Here is an 18156-nt window from a genome sequence, read left to right as displayed (position 1 = left end):
TCAAGTCCGTTGCTGTTTGTGTCCAGCCAGGCCAATGTTCAGACAAGGGCAGGAGGCTGGAGCAGGCTGGAGCAGACCTCGTGGTCGCCGTAGTAAAGTTGTTTACGTCCCGCGGCGGCACTTCCTGTCATGTGATCGGCTGCCAACGTCACGGTGACGGCCGGGCACGCAGCGCTGCGTGTTGCAGAGTTTGAAGTCTAAGTCAGAAACTAAAGTGCAGCAATAAAAAAATGGAGCTCGGCGATAAGTGCAGCAGCGTTACCTGACAGACACAATTCAGAGGCGGTTTCTGTGAGAGGAGACACCCCGAGAGGAGAGGACGGGACAGGAGAGGACAGGAGACGGCCTCTGTCGCTGAGGTGAGTCAAAAGTGACGCTTTGAGATTCACATCCACACTTCAAACTGTGATGCGACGGCAGATGCAGCTCCTTGTTTGCACAAAAGCTTTGCGCTTGCTTCAGAAAAATTCAGAAAAGGATGTACAGATATCTTTGCATCATTGGGGTAGTAGGAGCTTCTTATTTAACTGGTGTTATTTTTTTTATTTTTATTTTTTTAATTGAATGCCTTATCACTACAGCTGCTTCAGTGGATTGTTTCTCCACCTTCACTGTATGTTTTCTCAAATATTCTCCCGATTCTCAGTAAAAACACGAAATATTTATGTTGAGGTCCCCCATTGTATAACCGTCTCATGTTACTCCTTCTCCTACATGGACTCGCCCTGCTATAATATTTGTATAATATGCTCCAGTGTTTATAATCAGAGGATCAGTGTATTCCGTTTGTGTCAGTGGGTTTGTTTCTAGCCACACTTGAATTGCATTGTGTTGCAATGTAAGCAGCCGTTGTCTCTGTTGAACTATTGGAATAATTCACTTCCATGAGCAAACCAACGTGGAATGTATTTCCCCAAAATATTTATGCGCTCCCTCCTCCTGCCTTTATCTCCTTCCTTCCTCCATATCTGCTTCCTTCGTTCTGTCTCTATTACCCCCACACAGACAGTCAGAGACTCTTCATGCTTCGACGTTTGTAACATTTGGCTAAAACCTCATCTTATGCAATCAGTCATCCTTTCCATTCTTTACCTTTCTTTCTTTCTTTCTCTCTCTCTCGTTCTTTCTTTCTTTCTTTCTTTCTCTCTTTCTCACACGGACTAGTTAAGCAAAATATGAGTAATGAGAAAAACCACATGTGTCTGAATTCATGTTTCAGCATGCTTCCCCTTTTTTGTTTGCCAGTTCTCCCGCTCAGCTCCCATTGGGTAGGGTATTAGTCTAGTTTGTGAATTGAGTTTTATGTGCTGTACAAGATTTGTTCCCTTTCTGTCAACCACTTTGACTTTGATTTCCTTTGGCGTGCCGTCCGGGTAAGGTGGGGTTCAGGTGCTTAAAACTTTTTTTGCAGGAAAAAGGCCACGCTTATGTGAAATCAGATTTGCTTTCTCATAAATGAGTTTTTTTTTTTTTTGATTTCACATACAGAATTAGTCTTTTTATGAGTTCACCTTCATGCTGTGATTTATTTTTTAAAAAAAAAAAAAAAACATCTTAAATCAGTACTATAACGCACCATTATTAAACCACTGTTGAGATCATGTCAGCTGTTCTTGTGAGAACCTTCCAGTTTCGTTGGATCAGCAGTAATTATATACGACCTCCATCCATCCAGCTATAAGGTTTCCACAGCGAGATATGTGACACTTTGTTTTTCATTGTGCCTAAAGAGCTTCCCTCCGCACACTGAGTCTCCAGCAGTTTCCTGGGTCAGAGGGGTTCGGTCGGACCTGTCTCTCAGCCCTGGGAAACTTTAAGAATTCCTCAGTGTCATCACTTCGACGAGAAACACTGATTAATGCAGCCCGGCCGTACTCTAAGCGCCCATTAGATGGCGACCTGCTCCTGCGAGCTGAGCCGCTTCCTGGTCCTTCATCCATCACCATCTGAGGCTGTTTGATCTGCAAACATTTGCAGAGCTGACGCCAAAATCTGCTTTTGTCTGTCTGCGTGACTCACTGCTAATTTGACAGGAAAATGGTATTTGTCTTCTCGCTTCCTCGGAAATTACTGGTGAGAAGAAGAGAAGGCTTTGAAAGAAAAAAACAGAAAAACACAACAGCAAGTTCTTCATTGAGAGATGACTCAGATACATACTCGATCAGTCAGCAGCCTTTATTTCGGCGTAGTATCACTACTGTTCTGAAAGTTGGATGGAACTGAACCTGTTTGAAAGTGCGCACGTTCATTTCAGTCTTGGAGACAAAAAGCAAGTGTTTGTCACATAAATGAACAAATTCTCATTTTGAAGACTTGGTTAAATCTTCAGGAAATTGAAGTCGGCGTAATGTTCGCTGAAGTAATGGAAACTTGACTGCGTGCGTGTGTCTGGAGGAAGGGGTGGTGGTGGTGGTGTAACAACTGGACAGACTGGAAGTTTTAAATGTTGGTTGTAAAGAGGGCCGACCTTCACGGCCCCAAAACAAGATTTTCTTTGTTGGCCTAAAGCGCTCCCGGCGCAACTGCCAGGTCACACTCTCTGCTAATAAGAGAACATGCATGCAGGACAGATTGTTAAATTTATGTGCTCCACAGTGTGGATACAGCAGAAAAGCAGACTCAGGGGAAAGGTCCAGGAGGTTTATTTAAGTTGGAGGGAACTGATTGAGGACTGGCGGAGCACACGGGGAGATTGGACACAAAAGAACAGAGTGAGGATTAATAAAGGATCAGAGGTGTTTTATCAACAAACTGATGAAATGTTTGAATATGTGAAACATTTCTCCACCGATCTGTGTTTAAAGTTCTGCGCGATGTGGCAAGTTGATGGGCCTCAGGTGTGCCGGCCACAGGCCCGACCAAGAGCAGGAGAAACAGACACAGCTGTAGACGCACAAACATCCAGCGCCTCGTACGTGGAAATTTGCCTCATGATTTATACACAACTTCCCACGTCCTAACCACAAGCTTATTAGCTGGTGATTTCAACGCAGCGATGGACAGGGTGAGAGAAAAGCAGATAGCGAGAGGAAGCGTGGCAGGAACCATGACAAAGAATTTGGCAGTGAGACGATTGCGCTGCAGCTGCATGCTGGTAGATGGAAAGTGGAAAATCAGTGGATAATGTTCAGGACTGTGTGCGCTCAGTTGTGATATAAATATGTAGAGTCCAGGTCTGTCTAATCTTAACTAAATATGTCCAATTGTGTTCTTCTGAAATACACTTTACTGTTTGTTAGTTTTGATATTTAATATGAATTGAACAGAAAGAACACATCGGTAGCTAGTTATTGAGCTAAGCTGGTTGTTTGACCTTGTAATACATTCATAGCTTCATAACAAGTTGTTGTTTCACTTATGGGTTTTTATGAGGAAGCGGTGCCTGCATGAATCTGATGTGGTCAACTGCTGACTCTTTCAAGAAAACTTGAAAACTTGCAGTTGTGCATCCCTTCTAGGGCGTAGTTACAACGTAGCTCCAGACCCTACGCCATAAACCCAATAAACAAACTGTTAGATAGCTTGGAAATGTTACCAGTATGAAGCTACATGCAACAACCAGTTAGCTTAGCTTAGCTGAAAAACTGCAAACAAGGGGAACCATTATGCCTCTAAAACTCACAAAAAAGGTGATCGCCTGGCAACAATCTTGCAAAAAAAAAAAAAAACTATTCCTCTAAAGGCAACACTTTTCTGAAGCAAAAGTCAGGATTCAAAAAGGTGTGTGAGTGTGTGTGTGCAAAAAGCTGTGAAATACATTTTCTCTCTGCGTATGTTTGGTGTTGTAGTAAAGCTCTTGAACGCGGCTCAAACCCGATGCTGGCCTTCCTTATCAGCCTCGATCTTAACAAGGCTATCTGCCGTGCGTCACCTCAGCTGCGGCATCAGACAAGACGCTCTGGGCGATCACTTTATGGCGGCTGATTGGAAACCATAGGGAGGACACCGCTGCCCAGATAGTTAATCATTACAAACTTGCCTGAGCAAGCACACACACAGGAACTTAAGAGGTATATAATAGTTCAACATGTTGCAAGCCACTGCAAAAAAAGAAAAAAACACAACAACAAAATGTATCGAACTCTTTAATTAATTACACATTTTCATGTCCGTAGACACACACAATGAACAACAGGAGCACTCTTCGGCGTGTTCATTGTCAAGTGTTTAGTGGCTGACCTTCCTGATGCGCCTACCTCTAATGAAGCTCTAATTAGCCACTTGTTAGTGTCTGAAAGCTCGCCAATTACCCCAATTATGCCCACGAGTGGGCTTTCCTCACCGTTGCAGGAAATCAGTCGCGTAACTAACAACATTAATGATGGGACCAGCATGCACAACACCGGCGTGCGTGCAACAACATGTGAAGTAGCTTTTGAGGAGTTTACATCTGAAGGGAACAAAAAAAGTCCTCAACGATAAGGATAAGGACCTGATAAGGACTCTTTAGCTTTCGTTGGAAAACTCCTGAGAAACTCGTTATCCTCGGAGCTAAACGTCAGCTCACGTCAGAGAAAAGGCTGTCATTATTTGAAGATGTGATCGATTGCCTTAGAGGAAACGGGCCAGATTTTCAAAGTGCTGTTTTCTGCAGCGTGGCTGACGCTGCCTGAGAGCAGAGACTGCCTGAGCTCTGATCAAAAGAGCTCAGGCAGTCTGTAGTGGAGCGTTGCAGGGGCGAAGAGGGTTTTCAGTCAGTTCAACACGCCATTATAGCAAGTCTCAAAAGATTTAAACACGAGGATGTATACAACTAGAAGTGAACAAACTTCTGTCAAAGTCCTTTAATCTTCTAACTGTGATATTTCAGTTAACGTCCTTGTCTCAACAGTTTGATGTGGAGCTATATAGTGGAAGCAATTATCTTTAGTGTTATTTTGAGTCCCTCCATGATCTGAAAGTAAGGGCCTCATTCATTTTGCCCCTTAAACAGTGTTAACTGACTCAGACTCGGAGCACATCTCCCTCCCCGATTGACATAGAGGCTAAAGGAAAGGAAGGAAGGACGGCATTACGGCGAGTCTCAAAAGATTTAAAAGGAAGGAATCATAAAGCACAATTACGAGTGAACACACCTCTGTTGAAATCATCTGGTCTTTTAACTCACATTTCAATTCAAGACCTTTTTCCACTGCAGACATTTGTGCTTGTCACGGAAGCAGCTATTTTGGGTCTTCCTTTTTCTGAAAGTAAAACTCAACATTCGTTTCCCCAAAGACCTTGTCAAGTGACTCACCCTCGGAGCACGTCTACAGCTCGGGTGGACAACCCTCCCAGTTGAGTCATCGGTCTAGTGTGACGAGTGCGGCCGATGAAAAAGCCGATGATATGAGAATGTGAACATTAAAACTTTTCAGTGAGAACCTTAAAACTTTCCAAGTTTGTTTTTGCACAGATGTTGAAACTTGAAACCAGACTTGCAAGAAAAACCACAAATGAAAGATAATGACCACCACATTTGCGCAGTCTGCAAGCTCAAATAAATTCACCATTTATTGATTGTTGATGCATAATTTCTGCACAAATTTAAAAAATTTATTTATTTATTTTTTTAAATGTCTGACCACATCTTGCATTTGACATTTTATCCAGAGCAACGATAACAACGTCTCGTATGTACTTCAGTATTTTTGCATATCTACTGGTGCGTTCCCTTTACCACTGAGAACGTCACACCTGAGTTATCGCCGTTCCAGTTACAGAAGTCGGGAAACTTGAAACATGAAAGCTCTTCAGAGTCAAATTAAAGTTTTTTTGAAAAAAAAAATCTTGATATTAACTGATTATATAATTATATTGTTATAACTAATTTACACAAATTGTAAATTGAACAGATAACTTGAGCCAACTCCAGAGTTTTTTACTTGAATTATTTACAGTGATGAAATCTACCACACGAGGCAGAAATTTATTAAAATATTCAAAAGTTTTGTATAATTTAAATGTAGAAAAAATACACTATTAATCACAGTTTGCCACGGTGGTGTTTGGCTCTGTTTTGGTGTTTACCAGGCTATAGCTTTTAGCTATTGTTAGCGCAACATGAGCTTGTAGTTCCTATACAACACACGAAAAGCTTAAATTACACTGTTTCAACACATCTATGAGGAAAAATAGTGTCTATACGACTGATTTAATGCAACAAAAACTAATCAGAAGAGCTAATAAACTGAATATTACAGGAGCTTCTAAATACTGTTTACGCGTGGGGCGGCCATCTTGGTAGCCTAGCTTGGGGGGTGAGGATTGTACGACTTTCTGAGTAGAAAGTCCGACTTCAGGGCGACGTCCCAGTGGAAAGTTTCGACCCGGAACTCTGACATTCCGACTTCTGAGTACAAATGGAACGCAGCTGACTAAAACTGACTAAAACTGACTAAAGACACAGCTCTGTTTTCTCTGTTTTTATTGTTCACACCTGTGTGTTTCCCATTGTGACGTCTCAGAGACATCTGAGGGAAATTTGGTGTCCAGTAACTTCATCACTACTACAACACATCAGAACGACTAAATGAATGTCCTGGGGCCTTGCGGCGTGTTGTGTTTCCTCTAGTTAAGCTGAAATTGAATTACAGATACAACTATAGCACTGTTGTCTGTGCAAACCCAAATCTCTGACCTCACGACAGGCGTCATGAAAGACTTCCCCGTTTAGATTTACGGTTAATCATCTGGACGTCATTATCGTGCACATGAAAACATCCCATTCTTCTAATGTTTGGGTTTAATCTAATGGGTAATTCAATATCTCAGATATACAAATGTGCACTCCGGGATGGGCTTCCAGCACGTTAAACAGCGGGTGTTGTTTACTGTCGGGTTTCGGTGAGGAACACAAGCTGCTTGTCTGTGGAGACTCACCAAGTTTGGTTAAAGAAGCAGCAGGAAGAGGAAGGAAGGATTTATCGAAATGTTGTAAGGAAACAATCATTGGTTTTGATAAAATCGAAAAACTGAATCCTTCAGTATGTGATGAAAGCAGCTGAATACAACAAGGAAACATGTTGGAGATTTGGTTTGTAAGGATGAAGAGTTCAGGCATGCACGGTGTTTTTAGGCGAGGTATTGGGCAGTTTCAGTGCTGAGGGCAGGGTAAAAATGTGACCAGACTCTTTTTGTCCTAATCACATAATCACATTTATCTTCAACTTCTTTCTTAACTGGATATTTCTCCTCGTGAGTGTCTGCTCTCACTGAGGCAGGAATCGTTCTGTTTTATGCTCTGAACATTATTTTTATGGAATTTTAATGTCCATATATATTTTTTTTCTCCACTGGCAGATTACATTGACTTTCGTGACCTAAAGGGACGTTTAATAATCCATGATCTTCTCTGACTAACTGCAGGGATTACACCAGGCCACGCCAACCTCTCACACACAAATTCCCTGGTTCCACGTCCTGTCCCCCGGAGCCACGGCAACTTGTAAATGACAGCAATAAAATCAAAGCTGGACAGCAGATTAATAATCTAATGAGAGCTAAATCGACATGAAGAAGGAAAGAAGAGACTTGTGGCTGCAGGAGCTCTCAGGAGGTTTCAGGGATACATTTGCAAAGTCATTAGGGTTAATTCATCTTTGGCCTGACACTTTGTTCGAAAGTTTAACAGAGTTTGACAGTGGGTTTTTTGAATGCAGATTGTATTTCATAAATTCATAGATTTTCACCACAGTAGAAACTTTACCAATGTAATGATCTTGGCCTTCGAATTTTAGTTCGTCTGACACCAGATGCTAAAATATGTTGACAGTTGTTCTATATTGCATATCTTTGGTTGATTAAGATCCATCTCTGGGGGAACTTACTTGCTTTAACTATGCGTGTATGACTGATGGTGCTGTCTGTGAGGGAGCTTGGCAGCAATTTTGGGTCGTCACAACAAAAAACAAAGCAAAGTATAAAGAGAATCTCGCAGAGCTTTCTGTTTGATGAATTATCTACACTGTCATTTCCTGAGTCAGTATCTCAAAATCTACCATAAGAAACACTGAGCCGTGCAAAGGTTTGTGTTTGTGCGCTGGCTCTGCAAGCACAACTGTCAATTACAGAGATTTGCCTCAACGACTCAATCCCTCGTCATTTCATGCTGAACTGGTTGCAGAGCTGCTGACGGTGGTGTGGGATATATTTACCAGGACCACAGTGGCCCGGTGACAGAAAACGGCTGACCGTTCTCCTGATGTGTGACGCCCCCAAGGGACGCAATGAATATGGAGTACTGAGAGTCACTTTGTACTTTCTATAAGCCTGCGTGGGCTGAGCACTAGGGGTGGAGCCAAACCCCAATACGGTATTAGGAAATACACAAATAATGTGTTTTTTTATGAATACTTCCTTCAAACAAATAGTTTTAAAATTATTTGTGTTCGAGAATGGGACGAACATCCTGTCCTTCAGGGTGAAAAGTCTCGACTCGGTAACAGAGGAGGCTCTGACTGGATGAAACACCACTTAACTGCATCACTAGTTTTGTTGAATACCTTTTTTTTTTTTTTCCTTAACTGGATGGCGGAGGCAGCAAATAACTTTTGTGAAGTGGAGTTTGACCAGGAGATTATTGTGTTACGTTACATAAGCATTGAGACGTCTGCAGTCAGGTTCTCTCATGTTAGCATTTGTTAGCTCGGTAATTCAGACTATTGTCTATTGCTAATGGTGAAGCTAATGGTAAGTGGTCTTGTTTTTATATAGCACTTTTTACGATACTCAAAGCGCTTTACAGTCACAGAGTTTCAGTATCTTGCTGAAGGACACTTTGGTATGTGGTACATTCTGGGGATCAAACCTCTCTACCTACTGAGCCACAGTCACTCCTATTGTCTCCCACAAGCATCGAATCATCATCATCAGTCATGTTCTGCTCCTCTATTAGCTGCATTTAATGCAAAACATCAACCAATATTGCATATGCATCCATAATTATTATAATGGCTAATTAAAGTATGCTTATTTTTACACTTATCCTAAATTAGAAAATAGATTTTTACACCTATTTTGAATTTTATTCTAATACAAGTACCTTCTTCCCCCCAACAAATACAAATATAAATACCGGATGCTTTGCACATCCTACCGAGCACCGTGTCGGAGCAAAGGCTTGAGAATAAATAGATATGTTCATCAGAGTAATAAAAGTGTTTTGTCATTTACTTTTATAGCTGATTAGAAAGATGGTTTAACCTTTGTGATGTCTCTGGCATGCATGTAGATCCCTGCTCCGTCACCACATGGCAATACCAGGTGGTGAGATGAGTCATGTGAATACTTTATAGATGAGTCCTAGTTCATTCGTATTTAATTAAAGCTTCTGTACTTTAATTCTTCCTATATTTATTTCATGTAGTCAAAGTAAATGTTTGAAGTGACTGTGCTTTTGGGCGGGGAATTGGATTCTAAAGCCATAAATCTGCAGAAAGTCGCCAGGATCCGTTGTTCTTAAAAGCTCAGCAGCTTCTGTGAGTGATGAACGCCACTTTAACACAACCTGTCTGTTGTTCTTTCTTTTTGTTTCAGCTGCTGTCTTGCCGTTGCATCAACTAACCAGCATCAATGTCTAGGCTTGAGGTAAATAAGATAAACGGCCTCACTTTTTACCCATACACACTTGCACACACACACATATACGCTTTCCAAACCTCACTCTGACCATGGTGCCTTGCAACCACATCTCTTCATCTTTAGGGGTGTGTTCATAGTTAATAAAGACCCAGAAGATGGTTGGGGACACACACACACACACACACACACACACACACACACGGATTGACTGATCAACATTTCATAAAATGTCTTCTAATAATGTGTTTATGCAGAAGCTTGAGCCAGTCTGGACTGGGACAGGATGTAAATGTATTATAAATATGTGAAACGTCTTGTACCATGTGGAAACCTGGCAACAGGAATATTAATACACTTATTGCAGACCGAAAGTGAGCGTAAATCGGTGCTGTTGTAGTCAGTGTTGTTCCCACCGTGGAAGAAAACACCGATAACTGTGTTTCCCATGGACATAAGTACGAGACAGAAAGCTCCAATTTCAAAACACTTGCCTCTCTGTGAACATGTCTTCGGTAATGTTGCCTTGTTGAGCTGCAAGATTCTCCTCTTCACAACAAATATGGCCTTGGGGCTTTCATTTCAGTTGAAAAACTTTTTAATTTATTTGTTTATTTATTTTTTTATTTTTCTGTTTCATATTACAGCTTAAGGAGGAATTGTTGGGTTATATAACACTGTAATTTCCCAACCTATAGTTCCCTATGATGACTTAGAAGTGAACTTAATTGAGTTTAATATTCTCACACTATAGGATTAACAACATATATATATATATTTAAATTTTTATTACAAAATCCTTTGAGGCTTAAAAAAGCAGAAGAAGACATCCCGCCCGCTGTTTTACCCCTACACATGTAAATCCATGCCGTGATGCTTTCTACCTGCAGCCTTAAGCATAGTTCACACACCTGTAGAGGCCATTAGAGAGCTTTGATTAGAAACTCGCTCTATTTATGGAGCCATGCTAATGACCCTCTTCCCTGGACTTGTGTGGGCTTCTTGAACGCACAGCGGGAAGGTTTGCGCTTCACGATGGATTAGTATTCATTTCCCCATTTAGAGAATCAACAGCTGCTTTGATTGTGCTCATGAGTTCATGGAGGCTCAGTGTGTCCCCATAAAATGCTCTCACCCTCCGTGATTGCATAATTGCTCCGTCGTGTGTGCGTGCACCTGTGTGAGAGAGTGGACGGGTGTGTATGCGCTGTACGTAGCAGATGGGAGCGCGGTGGACTGTGGGCTACCTGTAGCGTTAAACTCGAGACGCGTGTTGGTCGGTGTTCAGAGCAGCGGCGTGTCTGACCTGCTGCATTTAGCACTCTTCACGCACACTAACCCACACTGTGAATATCCTCATTACATGGCAGAAAGACTCATCAGTGAGATTATGCGTTGCTTCTTTTGACCCGGGCGTCTGTTTGTGTCAGAGAAGACGGCATTAGAGGAAAAATAATTGGATGGGTTTAAGTTGTAAAGGCTCATTTAGAGCACTGCAGGATAGAGACGGTGAAACCAAACGCCGGTGTGAGCCATTTATACTTGTGCGCTTGTCAGTCTGGCTCTCCGCTCATACACTAGCCGGTGCTGTGTCTTTTTTCGCCAGTCGGATTAATTTTCATTTCTACTTCCTGCTTCAGTTTCAACGATGGCGACTGAGACTTTAGCCGTAATTTCTCCGAATCATACAAATGTTTGTATCTCTGAAGCTTCTCACTTAACCTTTCTTCGATGGGTCTTTATTGATCCAAAACAATCAGTACAAAAATTGTAGAGTTTGAGAAACAGCCGGAAATACTAAAGCGGAAACACCAACTACTGCAAAGCGGACCAATCACAGCTGTTGCGGTCTGCGTCACCATGGTGCATAGTTTCATTTCTGGCGAGGTGTGTGTCAGCTATGGGGATGAACATCGATCACCGGTTCTTTTAAAGAACCGGTTCCAACTGGTTCTTTAATTCATCGATATCATTAGCCTTCATGCTTATCGATTCCCCTCATCGATTCACTTTGCCAACCGCCATAAAACGAAAGGCTTAAATGGCAGAAAGGCTGAAATGCTCCAAAGCGGCTTCACTTCACTAGAAGGGACTGTAACAGTGCAAGTTGTGCAGCACCGTAATTTCAATCAAGGGCGGCAGCACCGTCAAAAAGGTGCAACATTTGTCGACGACACATGGGATTAAATACAAAAGTGTTCAACAATCTTTCAACTAGTACAGCTCTAGCTAAGTCTCAGCAGAGCAGTGCTAGTGAAGATCCAGTGAACAATTTCCCATTTGTTTGCTTACACAAACTCTTATATCTTGTTTAGAAGCTCAATAAAATTGCCTCGAACGCCTACCTTATCTAGACCAAAAATTCACAGGAGTTGCTGATAAGGGAACTGATAAGCAGAGTCGATAAAGACATCGGTATCAGTAAAATCCTATCGATATCTACGGCATCAAAATGACACAGGAGCCTAAATCGCCCATTAACCTCGCTGACAACACACAGATCTTAAATATTAATATCTAATATTAAGCCCTCCGCTCCCCTAATGAAGTGAAACACCGTCATTTACTCTGAGCTGAGAGCATCGTTGTCTGTGTTTATCTTGGGGAGAATCATTGTTGGAAGGAGTCCACGGCCAAATTACAAGGATCCGTCTTTGGACACAAGAGCTTTTGATTGACTGCACTCGAGGGCAACTTCCACGAATTTGCAGAAATTAGCTTGAGAGATGGAGAGACCGGGATGTAAAGTCACTAGTGAAAACAAATGATCAGATCACACACCCAAGATAAAACAAATTAAGTATTGCTAGAGACGTTGCAGCAGATTGTAGACAGTCTGGATGGTTCTGCTTTGATTATTTTAGTGACATATTGCAATTCCTTCAAAAAAAAATTAGCTGTCCCAGTTCAGACAAAAAATGGTTACCAGATGCTCTAGATTCATATTTATACTGAGCTGTCACAAACACATGTTCATATATTGATGACCTTTCTTTGGTTTAATCAACAAACCACAAGTTTTTTATTTTGATTAAATCCTGTACTCAGACTTCTAACCTTGAATACACTGTGAATCAGTAGGTGTGTGAACCTCTTGTAACTGCATCACATGGGATTTGCCCACTGCAAATTAGATCAGAGGCAGTTCCTGGATTTATTCAATATGACGTTAGTCATCAAACTAAATATTGAGACATTTTAAAGCTGCAAACAATGTCTTCCTGCGTCTTGCCTATGTTAAATATGCGCATTGCTTTAAATGTGAGTCATTTTTGTCTTAAAGGCCACTTTAAACCACACGCCCATATTAAAGAGGGTCACGTCATTTCGTTAGAGATTTGACGTTTGTCCACACTGCAACCACAAGTCATCACATACAGCTCTGTGCTTATGGATAATCTTGAAACATCAATCTGGAAATCCCCCACGAGCTTTTTTAAAAATCAATCTCATGTCAGCAGGTGTCACTGTCTCTAGTCAATTTCTGTTGCTCCTACTTCTGCGGCTTCTAGGGATATTTAGTGCCTCCAGCTTATTCCGGTTCTGCCCCATTGTCTCCTTTGAGTTGGAAGTGGTGGCATCTTGTTCAGAAGCCCAACCTGCCTCAGTTGGCTTCCCTTCATCTCGGAGAAGTAGCTGCTCTGTTCTCCGCAGAGTCGCTGAAAAATGGCCCAAGTATGTTGGCGAAGAAATGATGAGACTAAGGAGTAAGGTTTACATGAGTAAACCTTGGCATTGTCCTCCTGGCTCCATTGATATCTGGATAAAATGATCTTTAAATCTGGACCACATCTTTCTCTTCACGGTCCAAATTAAATCAAGCTAAAAACGTGGGCGCTGACAGTGGGTTGTGCGTTTTCAACCCCCAACATATAAGTTATAGGTGTGTGCCTTTATTTCAACTCTCACACTGGAAGAAACTGCGACTGCATGCAGCCTGTTATTTCTCAGTGGTTATTCAATAATCCAGTGGGGACATATTAAATCCTAAAAGAGGCACAGAAACTGATTTAAAGTTCAGCATAAACAAATTCCATTTGAGTTTATTTGTGCATCGATCGTATTTCTCACCACAGCTTAATCTTTATTGACAGCGATGGGCCATTTACAGTACAGTCCAAGTTTGGGGTCTGATTCCCACTGAGCCAAACATATGACAGTCACTTCGGGAGAGCTTATGACTCATAAGCACCTAGCCATTACACACTCTTTGATTAACGGGGAAACGTCGTGAGGAACAGCACCGTCCTCTCATCGCTTTTATAGAGGCAGAGGCCTGCTGAGAATGCGCTGTTCCACCTCGTCACACCGACCTCGCTGCCTCCACCTCATTCTCACTTCCTGTGCATGGCGTGGCGGGAGATGGGCCAGGTGACAACACAGGCAGCTGCTTCCTCTCTGCTCGACATGGGTGGGACGTGTATGTGTCAGTCAGCTAATGAGATAACGCGGGAAAGAAACCAAACATGTTCGAGCAAGTCGGGATGGCGCTGCTGTCAGGTGAAAAGTGAAGTTTCGCTTTAGTAAACACATCCAGGTGCATGGAGTGAATGCAAAGCTGGGAGGCGGTGTTCACAGCCCCTGGAGAAAAAGGGTCGACTTTCAATGGAAAGCAGTTTATTTTAAACATTATGAAAATAAGAAGGAGCTTAGAGAAACCTCATATTCTGCCTATCAACATAAAAAAAACAGGTCCTGCACATGCAAGGATGATTTGCATATATAAGCACTATAACCAGGAAATAGGATTCAGACCATTTAAAGTTTAAAGTTTGAAATCTGGTTGCATCACACACTTGAAGAGAAACTTCATAAATATTCTTCTGTCTATTCTCAAACTTTCACGCTGTAGCACTGGGTGTTTAGTCTGGAGCGCGGATCAGTAGATTTACAAGTGGTTGCGCCGCAGTCTGTCTTTTGTTTACATACTTTACCCCATGAGATCACTCGGGGTGTTGCATTCATTGCGCCTCGATATGACACGATGGTTTAAATAAAATTGTGTGCGTACCTCTATCATAACTATGTTCTTCTAAAGTGTGTGATGCGACCTGATTTCTCAGTAGTCTGAGGCCATTTTTACAGAAACTAAAGGGGCTGAAAAAGCAAGGGCAGTTGGATTAATAGTTTCCTAAATGCGTTTCATTCAAGAAGCTTCTTGCTTTCAGCTTTTTTTAGGGGGATGTGATGACCTGGATTTTCTGAGAACCTTCACAGACATTTCAAACGTTTCAGGGGAAAACCGTGTGATGCACCACAAAGTCTGACAGGGCCACAGCTGTTTTACGAACCCACACACATACACAAAAAAAGCCAAATAAAGTAGGTGTGGTCAGGTAGACGTCAGATCACAGAGAGGTCGCATGTGTGGATGACCTGATTTCTCCGAGTGAAATGGTTTCTGAGTGTTTTGTAGAGTGGAAATCGAATTTTCTGTGAGCAGTCCGTACAAAACTTAGGCTTGGCTCCTCCCCCCTCCCTTGGTGCTTTTATAAAACAGAAAACATCTACTGATACATACCAGGTCAAGTGAGTGACCATTTGCTCTGAAACTATAATGTATTTGTATTTTATTGCATGAGCTGTAATGTAATAATGTATTGTATTGTAGTGGTTAGGTCTTCAACAAGGGGTCCACAATCCCTAGGGGGTCCGAGGAAGTACTGCAGGGGGGCCGCAAAGTCTTTGGTTGATTAGACATTTTTGTGTATTTATTTTCATTTTCCCCCCACATTTTCTCCCTCAAACACTCTGTTGCACACGTTTGAAATAAAAAAAAAATGAAGATTTGAACCTTTTGAATATTTTAATATTTAATACAAAATGATAATAATAGTGTATCTTTATAAATAGCACTAGCTCGAGTATATATAAAACACATATAGTTGGTAGGGGTCCCTACTTAATCTCCACATCAGTCACGGGGTCCTTGGCCTGAAAAACGTTGAAAAACGCTGTTGTAATTAATTGTAATGTATTGTATTGTGTGTAGTGTAGTGCTCATGTCATCTGCCAAAGACACTACAGCTGAAAATTAGCTAACTTAGCTAAACTGGCATGTTTACAGAAATGTTTATTGATGTGCACTGTCTCTGTATATTTTAAACCAACAAACAAACAAAACCGACCGTCTGAACTCGAACAGTACCTACATATTTCACGTGTAAATAGGATTTGTTCCCTGTGAGAAACTGCAGCAACAGAAAGACACTTAAGTAAGGAGCCAGCTGTGCTGCAGGTGTTTCTGAAAAGCAGTCTTCACGGTGAATTCTTGGCAACATCTCAAGGTCTATTTGTTGCAGAGCACAAACATTTAGCACACATCCTCCTTTAGAGGATAAAGCAGATGTATATTAGTGTGAATTCTCATTAATTTGAGCACTTTCTCATCCCTGTGGGTTTATTACATGTGCTGACATAACTTCAACTCTCTTGTTAATAAGTACAAATACTGCTTGAATGTGGTTTATATGCGAGGTTTATATGACCACCAGTCCTCGGAGACAAACAGAACTGGATGTCCAGCATCAGGCTGCAGGATGTTTCGAATGAACACCTTGTCAGACGGTCATATCGCTTCACTTTCTGATTCACTTACTGATTTTCGCTTTCCAAAATGAACCATTCAGCGTTCACGCCCTCTGTGTGGAGGAGAAGACGAAGCCGGGGCTTTAACTCATCTTTAAATCTTCTATTTCTGAGTAAAACTCCACAATCAGCTCTAAATGACATTACCGTCACATTCAGACATCATGTACTACAAAACTGCCCTTTGACCATAAGAAGCCTCAGTCAGTGCGTTTACATGCAACAGAGAAAATCGAATAACAGACGGGAACATGTCCTTCTCCTCCTCTACACTAGGTGGCGATATCTGTCTTATCAGCGGGTCAATAAGGCGCCCTTTCCGGTTGACCTATTACATCGTATAATAAACAAGAGTCAGTTCGTGCGGCAGACCAGCATTTCAAACAACAACCAGATGAAAATTAGTGCATTTTCTTAATCTCGTACGTAATGTCCGCGCTACTTCTGGTGCAGATAAGATGCGCACTATCCCTCAGATGGTTCTTCTACCGACTCTGTTTACTTTCTTCTTCTGTGACTGGCTTTCTTGGATGTTTTTGTTCCGGGATCATACGACAGCGCAGTGGTTGTGTCGGATGCGCACGTGCATTGTCCAGTTAAAGTCCAATTGAGCGCATTATCTGGGTGTCTTAATCGGATAAGGAGAACTCTGATTACATGTTTACATGCACCTAAATTGTCCAGTTAAAGTCAGATTGAGGCAATAATTTGTTTTTTATTCATGTGCAAGTAATCGTAGTGAGTGTCCGTAGAGTGTCATGACACAGCTGTGACATGACAAAGCTGTCCATCTGTATTGACTGGGAGAAAATAAGCAAAGGTGTGGCGATGGAGAAACTAAAGCCTGAGATAATGAAGGTGTAAAGTAGCCTGGGGTGGACAGCATGCCTGATACTCACGCTGAGTCTTTGACATTTGGCGGCACCAGTCAGAGAACAGAGACTTCCTGTGTGGCAGATCGATATTCATCAGCCCTAGACCTGAAGCTGAGGTACGAACTACATTGATACAGAAGATCTGAGCGGCTCAAACGTCCATGTATTTTTGGATTGTATGCGTTTTCTTGGCAGCCTCAACCTCGTTTCGCCCTTTTATTAGGGTGATGTCATGTTGGTTATGTACACTTTACACAAAGATGCACTGTAGCACACAGTTATTTGTCAGCCAGACAAACTTGCTGTCTGTCTGCAGGTCATCTTGATCATGATTATAGATTATTATACTAAATGCAGTTAGGGCACACCAATAAAAATAATTTGATGCTCCGGGAAGAAGACAAACAAACTACTCACTTGGTGTCAGACGTGAGAAGTGCTGCCTGCAGTAGCCTCGGGGCAGATTGGGCAGATGTCACATGTCCCCGGACTAATACATTTGGCTCCATTATTGATTCACTGAGTTAATCATTGGACTATAACCGGGGTTTAGTCTGTTGCGGCTACAACCTCATGATTCTTATTTGGCAATTGTATCAGATGATATTTCAGAGTCTCTGTGGGACATTAAAGTCTCAGCTGTAATGTTTTATTAATGAGTAATTTGTGTTACTGTTTGCTTAATGTATTTGATAGAGTTCAGTCTGGGTGCATTGTGCTGCTTTATGAAAGACGTTTATAATAACATACAGATGCTGTTGAGACTTCATTGACCGACTGATAGACCTGCATTGCCATCTAACGAAAAAAAGAGCTGAATTGCATTACACAGAGATATTTTAAATGCTGAGTTAAATGAGGTTGACAGACTTCCTCACCCCTGCTATTAGTTTAATGCAATCGGCCTACAGCAGGAGTCTGAACGTTTTTCAGGTCAAACTGATGAAGAGATTAAGTAGGGCCACCCTACCTACTATATGTGCTCTATATTAAACTCTATTTATAAATATACCTTAGTAATATCATTTCAATATTAAGCTATTCAAATAATACACAGGTTCAAATATTCATGTGCAAAAATCAACCAAAGATTTTCCGTTTGCAGTACCTCCACGGACCCCCTGTTTAAGACCTG

General features: G+C 41.7%; 1 protein-coding gene across 2 annotated transcripts in view; it reads left to right on the top strand.

Moving 5' to 3' along the window:
• Positions 1 to 31: 31 nt before the first annotated feature.
• Positions 32 to 18156, top strand: part of pde4cb (phosphodiesterase 4C, cAMP-specific b) — a 95788-nt gene continuing 77663 nt past the window's right edge. The window contains exons 1-2 of one of the 2 annotated variants that reach the window (XM_047587793.1): positions 32 to 359; positions 9517 to 9567. In XM_047587793.1, the coding sequence (XP_047443749.1) occupies positions 9553 to 9567 (15 nt within the window). In that variant the 5' untranslated portion in view covers positions 32 to 359; positions 9517 to 9552. The remainder of the gene's footprint in view (positions 360 to 9516; positions 9568 to 18156) is intronic. The other variant, XM_047587798.1, reaches the window with a different exon arrangement.

Source organism: Mugil cephalus, chromosome 6 (genome assembly GCF_022458985.1).
Source record: "Mugil cephalus isolate CIBA_MC_2020 chromosome 6, CIBA_Mcephalus_1.1, whole genome shotgun sequence".
NCBI classification, from domain to species: domain Eukaryota; kingdom Metazoa; phylum Chordata; class Actinopteri; order Mugiliformes; family Mugilidae; genus Mugil; species Mugil cephalus.
Note: the sequence above shows the minus strand (reverse complement) of the source record. Positions and strands in the feature narration are given on the sequence as shown.